At 43.8% G+C, this 17204-nt stretch overlaps 1 protein-coding gene across 2 annotated transcripts in view; it reads left to right on the forward strand.

Moving 5' to 3' along the window:
* Positions 1-1545: 1545 nt before the first annotated feature.
* Positions 1546-17204, forward strand: part of gria3a (glutamate receptor, ionotropic, AMPA 3a) — a gene marked incomplete at both ends in the record, with an annotated part of 399585 nt that continues 383926 nt past the window's right edge. For both annotated transcript variants that reach the window (XM_084320884.1, XM_084320883.1), the window contains 2 exons: positions 1546-1633; positions 2129-2287. In XM_084320884.1, coding sequence (XP_084177010.1) covers positions 1546-1633; positions 2129-2287 — 247 coding nt within the window. The remainder of the gene's footprint in view (positions 1634-2128; positions 2288-17204) is intronic.

Consider the following 17204-nt stretch of genomic DNA (forward strand, 5'->3'; position numbering starts at 1 on the left):
TGACTATAGAGGGAGTAGTGGTTTCCTTGTGCTCAGAACTGTGGACCAGTAAAGAGGAAGGTTCCTATAGTTTATACTGTGGACTAGTAAGGAGGAAGGTTCCTATAGTTTGATATCCAGGACCAGTAAGGAGGAGGGTTCCTATATAGTTTATAGTGTGGACCAGTAAGGAGGAAGGTTCCTATAGTTTGATATCCAGGACCAGTAAGGAGGAGGGTTCCTGGTTTGATATCCAGGACCAGTAAGGAGGAGGGTTCCTGGTTTGATATCCAGGACCAGTAAGGAGGAAGGTTCCTATAGTTTGATATCCAGGACCAGTAGGAGGAGGGTTCCTAGTTTGATATCCAGGACCAGTAGAAGGTTCCTAGTTTGATATCCAGGACCAGTAGAAGGTTCCTAGTTTGATATCCAGGACCAGTAGAAGGTTCCTAGTTTGATATCCAGGACCAGTAGAAGGTTCCTAGTTTGATATCCAGGACCACCAACTCAACAGTATGGAGAGAGTGTCGACTTCAGGTGGTCTGACTGCAGAACCAGAAGCAACCATTACCATGAAAAAACACTTCTGGACTGATTCCTGGAGAAACCACTCGACTCACGGCTGAGTTCTCTTGAGCAAGGCACTCATATACCCTCTAACTACAGCTGATGCTGCTGCTGCTCCAAGCCCATGCAGCCAAGTATAGAAGCTATAGTCTGGCAGTAAATCTATGGTTTACAGATTTACATCTACACGAATCCACCACAATGAATAATTAACACTGCATTAATAGATAAGCCACATTGTCTCTCTCTCTCTCCTAGTCCTGCACCATGATGCCATGCAGCTATAGAGCCCCGTAAACTGCATTATAGACTATTGGCTGCACCGTTTCACAGCCCCGCAACTCTGCAGTGACGTGAAGGGGAGTGCTCTTATAATTCATAACGTCAGATGAAGTTTGATAAACGCCCCCCCCCCCCCCCCCCCCCCCCCGCTGGCCCAGTTGGATTGTCCACAGTAAAAGGGAATTCGTTGTTCAAAACGAAGTGGTAAAAAAAACGTCGCTGTCTCTTTTTTGGTAACAGTTCTATTTGTATTTTCCGCCGGACGCTGCTGCTTTGATGTGTGGAGTATAGGGTTCATTGTTTGTATTGATTGAACTAAGCAAATTTCCCCTGCTGTATCCTTATTTGAACAAACGTGAATCGTGCATCTTGAAGACCCTGGCTCGTGTGAATTCCCAAAAAGTAGGCCTGTTAACAGCTGCAAGAGACGGAATCGAGTTCTTATTTTTTTTTTAAACCATGAATTCATCTGATCCGCTTTTCGCTCCTCTACCACCATCTTTGCGATAAATCGGTCCTTTCTCACCCCCTCCTCAACACGGCAGCAGATGATCGGATGTGCGGTTCGTGTAGTTGTGTTCCATTGACACCTTCACCGCGGGTGCACAGTGAGACCTGCAGCATCGTGAGGGTCTTTCTTTGCGCATAACAAGCTCAGATGTACACGGTTCCCTCAGATCACATTCGCCCGAGGAGTTGATTTCAACTTGGAAGAAAATGCGGCACCGTCTCAGAGCGACTGTCCTTTTTTTGTTGTATTTTCTGGGTAAATCGCGCGCAGGGTTTCCGAATCAGATCAACATCGGTAAGTTTGATTGATTCGACATGTCTTTATTTAGTAAAAAAATAAATACAAAAAAGAAGTAGGTCTTGTTTCTTCTCAAATGTCTCAAATGTCGGCTTCGTTTCGCATTGGTACGATTATTTGCACAATTGTCAAGTTTAGTACCTGTAGCCTACTTCATCATCAGATGTAGGCTGGGGGTTTGGACTCATACGCGCCCGTGTGGGGGTTGGGAAGGAATTGCACCAAAAGTTGATAAAGCTTAACGTTAGGCTTAACCTATTTATTTTCATACAAAAGTTTCTGCCTCTGCAGTGGACGCTGCGTGAGTGAAACAACATTCCAGACAGATCTCGTTATGGACTTGCTGCAATAGCATGTCCACATGATTCGTAAAGCCGTACACTGTTGTGGCAATTAATAAATGGATCAGTGACTGAACCAAACAGACACTAGACTAGTATCATGTGTAATTCTTGATTGTTTTACGTGATCATTTGTGTTCCTGTTCTATAGGTGGACTCTTCATGCGCTCCACGGTGCAGGAGCACAGCGCCTTCAGGTTCGCTGTCCAGCTCTATAACACCAACCAGAATGCGACGGAGAAACCCTTCCATCTCAATTACAATGTAGACAACCTTGAATCCTCCAACAGCTTCTCTGTCACACATGCGTGTGAGTACCAGTACCACTATGCATGCACCTTTTAGAACGGCTTCGTCAATAAGGAGCTGCTGGTCGCACTGTATGGCTATTTGTCATAACATTGGTATCATCATTTCTTATTATCGCCTACATGGAAACAATCATGCTATTGAAAGTATTCTTGCTTTTGGCTTGTGAAAGATTTCTTTATTTCTTTCGTAGCCACGGCAAGTTGACTTCAAATAAAATGGTATTTAGCAGAAAGATAGAGGGAGGCAAAGGCAGTTATTGCAGATAACGCTGCTCCTGTTCTTTACACTCATACATGTTTCCCAGCTGGGTTGGGTTTTGAACTGAATGAATGAATGAATGAATGAATGAATGAATGAATGAATGAATGAATGAATGAAAACTTTATTTAACAGAGTGCAGAATGGGTACAATCGGCTCAATACACACAATTGTTAAGGGGATGCAGACCAGAGAAAGACGTTTGTCTTCTTTACATCAGGGTCAACCAGGAGGATGATGACCTTCCAGTTACAAACACATTTATCCAGTCTTCAGGCCTCACCTCAAAGTTAAAATGCTTGTATCTATAGGCTTATAGGCCTATATAACATAGGACGTCACATTAATATAGATGTAAAGACATATTAAAAATAGCCTATTGATGAATGGTTAGGTTTATATGGCATGTTTGACAGCTGAAGATTGTCTTTCCAAGACCCTCCTTTAAATACTGTAGTCAAACATGTAATGCACACCTCAGAGGCCAACCATACCAATATGCTCACCATTTAGGTTATTCTTTAAGTTTGACTCACATTTGAATTAAGAGTGATCTATTAAATCTGGACTTTCATTGGGGGTTCAAACCCTTTACAGGTAAATTATTAGAAGTTGAAACATGATTATATTTCTATTGAGTTAATACTGTTGACTGTTGGGACCTGTATATAATACAAGACTAATCCCAGGCACAATGTGGATGCTATTATAATACACTTGATTAGATTCGATTATATTAGCTTCAAATGTATTGTCATTTTACAGAACAAGTACAGTACAACAAAAAGAGGTTTGGCATCCAACCAGAGTGCAAATGTAACAGTAAAGTGCAATAGTAATGCAATGTACAGGTGATTAAACTGGGTATACAATATATAAATGAGTACTACTGAGTATGTATGTATGTATGTATGTATGTATGTATGTATGTATGTATGTATGTATGTATGTATGTATGTATGTATGTATGTATGTATGTATGTATGTATGTATGTATGTATGTATGTATGTATGTATGTATGTATGTATGTACAGAGAGAGTTGTAGTATTAATATGTACAGTCAGTGATACATGTATAAAGATACTATGGTAGTAAAAAGTCATACGGGCCAGCAGCGTATAACTAGTAAGAGTAGGTAAGGGATATGTACAGATATAGATATAGTATCTACAGATAGGTAAATATGATTATGCAGGTATGTACAGACAGATGTGGGTATATATACGGTAAGAATATATATATATATATGGCATTGTACATGCTACCACAGAGTTATATGGGTAGACTATAGTTTGGGGTACGTAGTTAAGATTATATGATTACTATTTATTACAGTATAAGGCAGTTGTAGAAAGCAGTAGGCAGGTATAAATAGAGTATAGGCAACAGAGATCAATATGCAGTATGCTGTGTCCTGCCAATGTGAAACGTAACAACATCTATCCTTGCTCTAATAAGAAATGGTCTCTTGAACCATCAGAGTCTGTAATATTGCTGATCAGACAATTATTTTACAGTTTAGGGCTCAGTACTGGCAGGGAGAAAGTGGCGTTGGCGCATCCTGACTTGCTATCAGGACATTTGGTACAGACGTTAAGGAGATGTCAAGAGCCATATTCGGCATTTTCAAATAAACCATAAATGCTAACAGCATACTGTATATTGAACTCTGCTCAATTTATACCTGCCTACCGCTTTCTACAACTGCCTTACACTGTAATCATAGTAATCATATAATCTTAACTACCTACCCCAAACTATAGTCTATATAACTCTGTATGATGGCATGTACAATAATGCTTTATATATACTATATATATATATATATTCTTACCGTATACATATTTATCCACATCTGTCTGTACATACATGCATGTAGATACTAGAAACTATATCTATATCTGTACATATCCCTTATCTACTAGTTACGCTGCTGGCCAGTATGACTCACTGTACTATCATAGTGTCTTTATACCTGTATTACTGTACATAATAATACTACCATTCTGGACATGCTGTACATCTGATGAGCACTATTACTCAGTAGTACTAATCTATATATTTGATATTCAGTTTAATCACTTGTACATTGTATAATACTATTGCACTTTACTGTTACATTTGCACTCTGGTTGGATGCAACAAACCTCTTGTACTCTATGATGACATGACATTTGAATCTAATCTAATATCTCTGAATCTGGTTTGACCAATGGTCTGTCACAAAACTCAAGGTAGCGACAATCGCTACAAAATAAATGTATGTACTGTACGTCTCAATACCTTGATGTAGAATCTTCACACTACATTTCATAATCAGTGCATCCAAAGGGAGGCTGAACAGCGGCTGTTCTAATGTTTCATCATTCACAGTAATGTGAAGACCTGGTAAAATGAGGCACATTGCTAACTGTGACAACATCATTTGATGGATATTATACAACTATGGAACTTACTGTGAGCGTGAAAACGTAATGTTAGAACATTTCCATTAAGCTCTTGACCCCTTGCGGTCTTCGCCAAAAAACTCTTTAACTTCTCCACATGAGCTTGAAGCCCCAGAATCACTGCTTGCTTGCAGCTATATTTTCCCTTTCCCTTTGTGAGAATCATTCGATATTTAACATCCATGTTAGATTATATACATTTGTATGCATGACACTAGTGATTTGTGTGTGTGTGTGTGTGTGTGTGTGTGTGTGTGTGTGTGTGTGTGTGCGTGTGTGTGTGTGTGTGCACGTGTGTGCATGTATGCGTGTGTGTGAAGTTGTGTGCTGTGCAGAATTAGGGAGCTGTTCTTTCAGCACCACAGTTGCTTTCTTTAGACTTGTTTAGAAATTGGCAGCATGTAAGGTTTGGGGTTAGAGTCGCTGTGTGTTGTTTTTGCTGAGTGATGCTGATGATTCTTGGCTCCTCATTTTCCTCTCCTTATGCTGGTTGCATTCTATACTACTATAGCAGTTCTGTAGTCTGTCTTTCATTGGTTAGCCTCCAGTACAAGGCAGTAAGAAAGAACACTAGGCCTTGTTGTGCTAGTAGTGTAGTTAATATACATTTTATAAATTTGCTCCATGTCCAAGGGTTTAAAGAGACAGTGATCACAATGGAGATGCAATTTTTATGTTATGAATATTATTGCAATATATTATTACAGATAGGATTAAATATTTTAGTTTTTTAAAGAGTGTGCAGTCCACTCCCCTTAGTATTCGCTTTACTGAGACAGTAGGAAGGCTGAGAGGGAGACAGAGTAGAAGAGACACAGGAGAGAATGTTCTTTATAGAGACAGTAGGAAGGCTGAGAGGGAGACAGAGTAGAGGAGACACAGGAGAGAAGGTTCTTTATTGAGACAGTAGGATGTCTGAGAGGGAGACAGAGTAGAGGAGACACAGGAGATAATGTTCTTTATTGAGACAGTAGGAAGGCTGAGAGGGAGACAGAGTAGAGGAGACACAGGAGATAATGTTCTTTATTGAGACAGTAGGAAGGCTGAGAGGGAGACAGTGTTGGGGAGACACAGGAGAGAAGGTTCTTTATTGAGACAGTAGGAAGGCTGAGAGGGAGACAGAGTAGGGGAGACACAGGAGAGAAGGTTCTTTATTGAGACAGTAGGACGTCTGAGAGGGAGACAGAGTAGAGGAGACACAGGAGACGGTCCTTTATTGAGACAGTAGGAATGCTGAGAGGGAGATACAGTAGAGGAGACACAGGAGAGATGGTTCTTTATTGAGACAGTAGGAAGGCTGAGAGGGAGACAGCATTGGGGAGACACAGGAGAGAAGGTTCTTTATTGAGACAGTAGGAAGGCTGAGAGGGAGACAGAGTAGAGGAGACACAGGAGAGATGGTTCTTTATTGAGACAGTAGGAAGGCTGAGAGAAAGACAGCATTGGGGAGACACAGGAGAGAAGGTTCTTTATTGAGACAGTAGGAAGGCTGAGAGGGAGACAGCATTGGGGAGACACAGGAGAGAAGGTTCTTTATTGAGACAGTAGGAAGGCTGAGAGGGAGACAGAGTAGAGGAGATACAGGAGAGAAGGTTCTTTATTGAGACAGTAGGAAGGTTGAGAGGGAGACAGAGTAGGGGAGATAGATACAGGAGAGAAGGTTTTTTATTGAGACAGTAGGAAGGCTGAGAGTGAGACAGAGTAGGGGAGACACAGGAGAGGAGGTTCTTTATTGAGACAGTAGGAAGGCTGAGAGGGAGACAGAGTAGGGGAGACACAGGAGATAATGTTCTTTATTGAGACAGTAGGAAGGCTGAGAGGGAGACAGAGTAGAGGAGACACATGAGATAATGTTCTTTATTGAGACAGTAGGAAGGCTGAGAGGGAGACAGCGTTGGGGAGACACAGGAGAGAAGGTTCTTTATTGAGACAGTAGGAAGGCTGAGAGGGAGACAGAGTAGGGGAGACACAGGAGAGAAGGTTCTTTATTGAGACAGTAGGACGTCTGAGAGGGAGACAGAGTAGAGGAGACACAGGAGACGGTCCTTTATTGAGACAGTAGGAAGGCTGAGAGGGAGTCAAGTCAAGTCAAGAGTTTTAATTGTCACGGCATACAAGTATACAATGAAATGCGGGTGGTCTTGCCCGCGACGATGTGCAATACAGTGGTACAACATATAATAGAATCCAATAAAAAAACAGTGGTACAACATATAATAGAATCCAATAAAAAAACAACATTGTGCAATAAACAGGTAACAGGTAACATGGTGTGACATCTCGGTATCTGTACATAGTATTTACAGAGCATATAGGACATGCTAGGTAGCTTTAGTAGTGCAATACACTGTTCCTGTTGTTATACTAATTTAAAGTGGCCTTTCCTCTTGGCCATAAGTGTGCGTGTGTGCGGCGTGAGTGTGTGCCCGCTCGTGTTAAAGTGGCTGCTAGTGTGTGAGCGTGCACAGCGTGCGTGTCGTGTGTGTGCTTGTGTGTGCTTGTGTGTGGATAGTTCAGTGTTCTGTGGCACTCAATGTTCATTGTTCAAGGCTCTGATGGCCTGGGGGAAGAAGCTGAGCCTAAGCCTCTCTGTCCTAGTAGCTGGGGTTCGCAGGCGTCTGCCTGACCTCAGCAGCTGGAACAGGCTGTTATTGGGGTGGTGGGGGTCTTTCATTATTCTGCAGGCTCTGGATTTGCACCTCTTGTTGTATAGAACCTGCAGGGGAGGTAGCGCAATACCCGTGGTACGCTCGGCTGAGCGCACCACTCTCTGTAGGGCCTTCTTGTCCTGTGCCGTGCTGTTTCCATACCAGGCAGTGATGTTTCCGGTCAAGATGCTCTCTACAGCTCCTGAGTAGAAGGACTGGAGTATCTTCCCCGATACTCTGAACTTCCTTAACTGTCTCAGGTGGTAGAGGCGCTGCTTCGCTTTCTTTACTACTGTGTCTATGTGTGTTGACCATGTCAGATCCTCTGAGATGTGGACCCCCAGGTACTTAAAGCTGCTCACCCTGTCCACGGTAGCCCCGTTAATCATCAGTGGTGTGTGTGTCTCCTGCTGTCCTCTCCTATAATCCACGATCAGCTCCTTGGTTTTACCAATGTTCAGGAGCAGGCTGTTGTCCTGGCACCAGCGTTCCAGTACCTCAACCTCCTCCCGGTAGGCCTTCTCGTCGTTGTCCGAGATCAGCCCCACCACCACCGTGTCGTCTGCGAACTTCACTATGGAGTTGGAGCTGAACTTGGCCACACAGTCGTGTGTGTAGAGTGAGTACAGCAGGGGGCTTAGAACACAGCCCTGGGGGGACCCGATGCTCAGGGTGATGGTGTTGGAGGTCTGACCCCCCACCCTGACCGCCTGGGGTCTTTCACTCAGAAAGTCCAGTACCCAGGCGCTCAGGGCGGAGCTCAGACCCAGCTCGATCAGCTTGTCCACCAGTCTGGTGGGGACTATGGTGTTGAACGCTGAGCTGTAGTCAATGAACAACAGTCTCACATAGCCCCCCTTCTGACGGTCAAGAGACACAGTAGAGGAGACACAGGAGAGATGGTTCTTTATTGAGACAGTAGGAAGGCTGAGAGGGAGACAGCATTGGGGAGACACAGGAGAGAAGGTTCTTTATTGAGACAGTAGGAAGGCTGAGAGGGAGACAGAGTAGAGGAGACACAGGAGAGATGGTTCTTTATTGAGACAGTAGGAAGGCTGAGAGGGAGACAGCATTGGGGAGACACAGGAGAGAAGGTTCTTTATTGAGACAGTAGGAAGGCTGAGAGGGAGACAGCATTGGGGAGACACAGGAGAGAAGGTTCTTTATTGAGACAGTAGGAAGGCTGAGAGGGAGACAGCATTGGGGAGACACAGGAGAGAAGGAGTTTTATTGAGACAGTATCAAGGCTGAGAGGGAGACAGAGTAGAGGAGATACAGGAGAGAAGGTTCTTTATTGAGACAGTAGGAAGGCTGAGAGGGAGACAGAGTAGGGAGATAGATACAGGAGAGAAGGTTCTTTATTGAGACAGTAGGAAGGCTGAGAGTGAGACAGAGTAGGGGAGACACAGGAGAGGAGGTTCTTTATTGAGACAGTAGGAAGGCTGAGAGGGAGACAGAGTAGGGGAGACACAGGAGAGGAGGTTCTTTATTGAGACAGTAGGAAGGCTGAGAGGGAGACAGAGTAGAGGAGATACAGGAGATAATGTTCTGGTGGGATTCACTCTTAGGGCAGCAGGGGTACATGTGGTCCCAGAGGTGAGGGTCATAACTAGGGATGCACCGATCTGATTTTTTCAGTCCTGCTACCTGGTCTTTGGGTATCGACCAGTAGTGTACCATGAGTACTGATCCGATCCATTACTTTTAATGAACAGTATAGACCTGGACCATCATTGTGGGGTCATTGGACAAAAATATTGATATTATAATACATTTTTCTCCATTAGAGAGAGTTATTTATTTGGATTATTTTATTTGCTTTGATTTCTAGCACCTTAGATGTGGTTCTTGGTATCTGATTTTAGTATCAGGGGAAATTCTCAGATACCGATATTCTATTTTAGCCTGGTATCGAACCGATATCCCATACCAGTATCGGTATCGGTGCATCCCTGGTCTTAACCACTAAACTATCTCTGGGCACTGTTACAGAAATCTTCTATAGAACAATGTGTTCTTTGTTTTGCTGTCAACATGGTGGTACATAAAGACTGAAGCGACTCTCCAACAACCCGCTTCCAGATACACTCCCGTGGCTCAGCCATGTCGAGAGGCTGCGGCTGCTTAAAGGTTCTCTGGAAGATGCTAATAAGAAGCAGCAGGTTGATCCGCCCGCCTCCAGCTAGGAGATAGAGATTCTCTCTCAGAAACTGGAACATAAGGAAAGATTGTGGAAGAAGAAGAAGAAATCATTTATGTTTTATTCGATTCTCCCCCCAGGGTGCTGGGAGAATGGGGTGACGCAAGGTCCGTCTTATGCAAAACTGTACCGGAGGGAGATGCTTAACATGGATCTCCCCGGTGCACCGGAGATAGACTTTGTATGTAGGATTAGTGCCGCACATAGTAGCTACTGCTGGAACTGTTGGGTTGAGAGCTTCCATTGCCTGCTCTCTGAGGTTCAGAAATCAATGCAATGCATTGGGTTTCTCATTGTACATTGAAAATCCTTGCTTATAGTGATTACTCCTTTCAGGAGTGAGTTATATACAGTATATATTTACAGTGTATAGTATAGTATATATATCTACTAGCAATATATATATATATATATTGTCGCTGTCTTACAACTCTGCTGCTTTTAGTGGCCATCTATAGAATTATGCTGTGTACTAGGTACAGGATTAGTAGACTTCCGCCCCTGGCTTGATTTCTACCAGATGAGTCATATTCTCATATGAAAATGGAAGGAAAGGGTCAACATTTAACGCAAACACACAGATTCATATGCCAGATTGTGCTATAAAACATATTGTATTACAGTTAAACACAACAGCACAGTTTCATGGAGGCAAAGCTTCAGGGCAGACTCTAAACATGAGTCAACATGCCATCCCTGTGAACCACCACTAGGGGCAGAGTGAGTGAGTGAACGAATGACACTGTGGGTCAGGGGCTTTGCATCTAAAATATAAACGCATTTACTTGTAAATTCTGAAACACAATAACATAAACATGACGATACTTATATTTACACATGTGATTCCATGTCACAAGGAATTTATACAAATTTACATATACATTGACAAACCACAAATGAAAAATTATTTAATGCTGGTGAGTGAAATATGTTTTTAGATGCAAAGCACCTTTTAGACCAGCAATGTCACTAACAATGTCACTCGGTAAATCACCCATAGGTTCACTCACAGTTAGTCACTCTGCCCCTAGTGGCGGAACACAGGAATGGTCCTTTGTGTAAGACCAGTTAATCCATGCAATATTGACTCATCTTGATCCCCACCCTCATACCAACAGCTGTGATTGGAGGATCAAGAAAAGAGATCTATGACACTGCGTGTCCTTGCTCCGTTGTGAATTGTGGCGATTATTCACAGAATAGCTTGTATTTGTTTATTCATTATCTATCTGCTTAATTTATGTGATTTAAAGTCCAAAAATGTGGCGACTGTCTTATCTTTCCTACATCAAGAGAGGAGCACGAATCACATGCTGTGTTGCATTCACATCAGGTAGAGGGTAGATGGCAAATTGGATATCGTACGTTGAAATGATGACAGATGAAAATCTGACAATGCATCAGCGGGAGGAGCTCTGTTGGAAGTCGACGGCTCAGAGGAGAGACATGGAGCTGTCCAGTAGTCAGTACAACAAGGACACTAACAAAGTGTCAAGAGATGAGACACGGAGATGTCCAGTAGTCAGTACAACAAGGACACAAAGTGTCAAGAGATGTGAAGTCATTCATCGTGACGTTAAAAGGGGTACTACAACGTCTTCACGATCGCCTAGGCCAGTGGTTCCCAAAGTCGGGGTCGCGACCCAAAGGTGGGCCGCGAGCAGCCATGGGTGGGCCGCGAGATGATATATAAAAAAAATAAAAAAAATCATTATTTTTTATTTTTTTATTTTTTTATTTTTTTTTATTTTTTTTGTCAGGCCACTGAACTTAGAAGCAGGCCAGGACAGTGTTTCTAATTGTATTCTAAAATTCTATTCTATTGTATTCTAAAATGTGACTATATGGTTTTATATTAACTTAATAAATAAACAAAAACGAAAAATCTACTTATTTCAACGAACATTTCAAACTAAATAACAGATTATGCACATAAAACGCTGAAAACAACCGAAGCAACAATAGTATTTTAATGAGACTATTATTATTATCATTATTATTTTGCAACAAGTTAGCCCTCGCCGCGGCTCTCTGACGCCTTATTTTCTGGGTCCTGGCCTGAAAAGTTTGGGAACCCCTGGCCTAGGCTGTGCACGTAGTCATTTTTAAGATGGTGTAATATTAGATTATATACAGCACTATTGTACATGCTATCATACAGAGTTATATGGGTAGACTATAGTAAGAGGTAGGTAGTAGTAGTATGCATATGTATATGTAGTAGTATATGTACAGTAGCATGAATATTAAACATTGGACATACAGTAGGTAAACTGAATTCAGCACCGACATCCAAGTCAAGAACATCCAGCATATGAATTGGCATGTATATCAAATGTTATAAATAGGTTATAAATACTTACAGCTATAAACACAAAACTGCCTACCACTTTCATGCATAGATTCATCCAAAATATCTACTTCGCTTCATCAATTATTTAAAAAATAATTAGACATTTTCGTTTTCTAAGCAGATATATACTCTGAACTTTTTTTTGCCGAACCACTGCTGCCTGGGTGCAGTGATTTCATCACCTCAAACCTTTTTGAAAAACAGGGCTTTTGAAGACTGTGAATGAAATCTACTGTAAGTACAGTTACTTTTCTATAATGTCCATAGCTCTGCCATTTTTCACCAGATTGTGAAGCGTTTTTTGCAAACGTTCACAGAAAGGTAAAGAAACAATATACGTTGTATTTTATGGCAATAACGTTCAGGTTTGTTCGACCAGTGAGATATAATCAGGAGAATCATGGCAATATATTTTTTTCATGCCAGCCGGCTCCAGCTTTGACAGAGGCTGGTGTGAGCTGGGTAGTGTAGTTTTATGAAATTCCAACGTCCATTGAAAGCCCGGAGTCTCCTCTTTCTTAGGACTACAATGATTTCATGACCACGTCATTTCCTTGTGTCTAAATCTTCCGGTTTCCGATGCAATGCCGTGAGATTCTTATAAACTCATATTTCGCTAATAACACTTGAAATTAGGGATGGCACCGATCCGATACTCAGTATCGGTATCGGTCCGATACTGGCCAAATTCACAGGATTGGATATCGGAAAAACTGGAAATATTTTCCCATCCGATATATGCCGTAAAGCGTGCCATCACGTGAACAGTATTAGCGCGACAACGACGTTAGCTAAACGTGAGTCAACTTGTTGATCATGTCAGCTGTGTGGAGTTATTTTAAGCTCAATGAAGAAAACGGAAAAACAGCCGCAACCATTTATTTCTGGGGGTGGCAGCAACACTAGAAACTTAAACTTGCAGTCTTTTTTTCTTTTCTTTTTTAAATTCTCAAAATCTTTTAGATAACTTATTATCTAAAAGATTTGAACAAAATAAAAAGCAGCAGCATTATTGCATAACTGAGTCATGTATGCTATGTATTTCTTCTTTAGGGGAGTAGGACATTTGTTTCACAGTTTTAGCATGATGTTTTATAGATGGCTAGATTAAACACAGGTTTTTGTTTTTAAGAGGGGGGGGGGGCAGTATTGGATGGGTGTCGGTATCGGCAGATACTCAAGACTGTGATACCGGTATCGGACATGAAAAAGTGGTATTGTGCCATCCCTACTTAAAATCATTGGTAAACAAACATAGTGCTGAAAATATACAATTTGACTGCTGTTTTGATAGGGTTAGGGTCTTTACTCTTGGCTACATTTGAAAAAGAAACGCAACATTAATTCATATGGACTGTATTGATCTATTTATGATGTGAAATACACATCGGCTTAAGGGGTTAAACTAATGTATACTAAATGTATAAAACATTTTCACATGTTTGAAATAAAAATGTCATTCTAAATTCTAATTCTAACTGGTCTTACACAAAGTGCCATGCCGGTGGGTGGTCACTAGGGGCAGAGTGGGTAACCGCAAGTGAGTGAGTGAGTGAGTGAGTGAGTGAGTGAGTGAGTGAGTGAGTGAGTGAGTGAGTGAGTGAGTGAGTGAGTGAGTGAGTGAGGGAGTGAGGGAGGGAGGGAGTGAGGGAGTGACATTGTCTCAATAATGGCAGGAAAAGCCTCAACAGTCTAAGCCAGGGGTGGGCAATTATTTTTCCCGGGGGGCCGAATGAGCAACTGAAAATATGTTTGAGGGCCGGGCCAAAATTCCAAACTCAATTATGCATAATATACATTTTATTTTATATATAAAAAACAGTAAATGGCATTGTTTTGACGTGTATGTTATTATTTGGCAATTAAAAGGTGAGGTTAGCTTTCAAAAATATAATTTATTCAAATAGAATTTATTTCCAAAATGATGAACAAAATGTGAAACATTAATAACAAAGGGCATGTATGAAAAAGTGCTATACAAATAAAGTTATTATTTTGAGTTTCATATACTATTGAAACAAGGATTTTCTTAGCTTTCTAAAGACATCACATCATCTTATAGCCAAAATAAACAAGATATGTCACTGAACTGTGTAAAGAAAAGTGTCCCAGTTTTGTAGCCTTTTTTACTTTACATGCCTATATTAAATTAAATTAATGTTTTCAGAACTGTGCAAAAAAAGAAAAAAAAATATCACACATTTTAGTCAAAGTCAGGTTGTTCACATATATAGGTGGATCCAAAGAGAACCAACATCTTCTGAGCATGTCTCCTCATGTTTGTAAAGTTCTCCTCCTTGAGAGCAGAGTAGAACTCTAGCAGTGATGCTGACTTAAAGTGCTCTTTCAGTAGTGAATCAGACTCAGACCCGGCGCCATGGGCGGGCATTAGGGGGCCGGGCCCGCCCACTGAGTCAGCTGTGCCCACCATTTTTTATTTTTTTTGGTCAATCAAAGTCAACTATCCAAATCCTTAGTCAGGGACAGCCCTAGTGGGCACGGATGTCAATAACAACACTACTGAAGCTAGCACGGCAGAGAATTTGTTTTCTACCCTCAAGAACGTCTTTACAGAACATCGCCTTAGTATATGCTTCATCGACGCAAGGCCAATTTAATTCAGTTGGCATTTGAGAAGGACTTAACAAAAAGGTTCAGGAATGAGTGGAGGGACAGTGTTTTAAGAAGTTTCACTCTGTGTTAGGGTTTGTAACCGACCTCAAGCGCAACGGCACAGAGAGAGTTGTTTCAGAGTTAGCCAAAGCAAGGGCGTATTTATTCTCAGAGTCACAAGATTGAATTAGGTTGAGCAACAGAACAAACAGGGAATCTGGCATGTGAAGATTGTTGCGGCTCTGCAGATTCTCCCAGTAGGTGGTGGTGAGGAATTAGCTTGTGACGTCTGAAGCCGCTCTGCAGATCCTCCCAGCTTTCACTCCAGGTGGAACGGAGAGAGAGAGAGAGAAACCCGAGTTAGCCCAGCGCACAACAGAAACAGAGAGGTGACTGATCCAAATAAATATCCAAGTGACTTGATCTTCGGTGTGATACACACAGTTAGCAGAGTCCAGAGAAAAAACAATACGGTAATCCAAAGTGTAAATCCAACACAAAAATAGGTGAGAACAGTATAACAAAAACGGGATCTCTTCGGTGTTTCACAAACACAAAAAACAGGTGATCAAAAAAGAACTGTTTCCAAAAACTCACCAGAGCGCAACGCGTAAAGCGGGCAGATAAACGAGGCGCAGCTTCGTACGGGGAATCAGGTTCTCCACAGGGATAACTTCACGAAAGTCCTGGGGAGCAACAGACAGGGAACAGCGACGGGAAAGACAGGCAAATGCAGGAGAATATTCAAAACGATCCAACATCGATATTAGGGGGATCAGGGTATATAAAGCCACAGGGCGCTGATGACAAGCTGTGACAGCTGCGGGATGAAATTGATCATTGCTCCAGAAGCGTGTGGTGGGGAGAGCACCAATCAACACGGCACCTTACAGGAAAGAAGCGTGTGGCGGGGAATGCAATTAATCAACAAAATACCTTAAAGGAACGGAGCGTGTGGGTGGGGAGCGGACCAAACCTCACAGTACCCCCCCCTTCACGGGAGCCACCCGGCGACCAGGCCGACCCGGCTCGCCCGGATGGGCACGATGGAAGTCGGTGATCAGGCCGGGATCTACGATGAGCTGGCGGGAGACCCAGCTCCGTTCCTCCGGACCGTACCCCTCCCAGTCCACCAGGTACTGGAACCCCGACCCCGCCGTCGAACGCCCATCAACCGGCGGACCTGCCACTGGGGGTGACCGTCCACCATCTTGGGAGGAGGTGGTTCCGGAGCAGGAGGCATCAGGGGACTGAGAGAGACGGGCTTAACCCGGGACACATGGAAAACAGGGTGAATGTGCATGGACGCAGGAAGCTTAAGACGCACCGCCGCCGGACTGAGTACCTTCAGAACCTCGAAAGGTCCGACGAACCGGGGGTTAAGTTTCTTGGCCGAGGACCGAAGTGGGAGGTCCCTCGTGGAAAGCCACACCCTCTGCCCAGGGTGGTACGTCGGCGCAGGAACCCGGCGCCGGTCAGCCCCACGACAGGCGCGCTCTGATGACCGGAGCAGCACGGTCCTGCGATCTCCCAGACCCGACGGCACCGGTCGAGGTGGTCGTGTACGGAGGGAACTGCCACCTCCGTCTCCTGTGCAGGGAAAAGAGGGGGTTGGTAGCCCAGGGATAGGGTGAGAGGCCGGTGGCGGAACTGACCATGGAGTTGATGGAGTACTCGACCCAGGGAAGGAAACGGCTCTAAGAAGCTGGTCTCTCGGCAGCCACACACCGAAGAGCAGACTCCACGCTCTGGTTCATCCTCTCCGTTTGTCCGTTAGTCTGGGGATGATAACCAGAGGAAAGACTGACCGTTGCCCCCAATCCCTTGCAAAAAGCCCGCCATACCTGGGAAGTGAACTGGGGCCCCCGGTCCGAGACGACGTCCTGGGGAAAACCATGGAGGCGAAACATGTGGTGTGTCAGGAGGTCCGCCGTCTCGGCCGCCGAGGGAAGTTTGGGAAGGGCCACGAGGTGAACCCCCTTGCTGAACCGATCCACCACGGTCAGAAGGCACATGTTCCCCTGGGAGGAGGGAAGACCCGTGACGAAGTCCAGCGCCACATGTGACCAAGGACGGCTCGGAATGGGAAGCGGCTGTAATAGCCCGGAGGGTGCCTGGTGGGAGGCCTTGCTGCCGGCGCAGACTGCGCAGGCCAGTACGAACTCCTTGACGTCGTTCCTCATGGTGGGCCACCAGAATCGACGAGCCAGGAAGGAGAACGTGCGATGAACGCCCGGGTGGCAGGCGAACCGGCTGGTATGGCCCCACTGGAGGACCCGGGACCGGACCGAGTCGGGGACGAAGAGACGATGAACCGGTACATTGCCTGGAGCGCGATGGAAGCGTAGGGCACGCCTTACCACCCCCTCGATGCCCAAGGTGACGACTCCTAC

This window comes from Notolepis coatsorum, assembly GCF_963971535.1.
Source record: "Notolepis coatsorum genome assembly, chromosome: 8".
NCBI lineage: Eukaryota > Metazoa > Chordata > Actinopteri > Aulopiformes > Paralepididae > Notolepis > Notolepis coatsorum.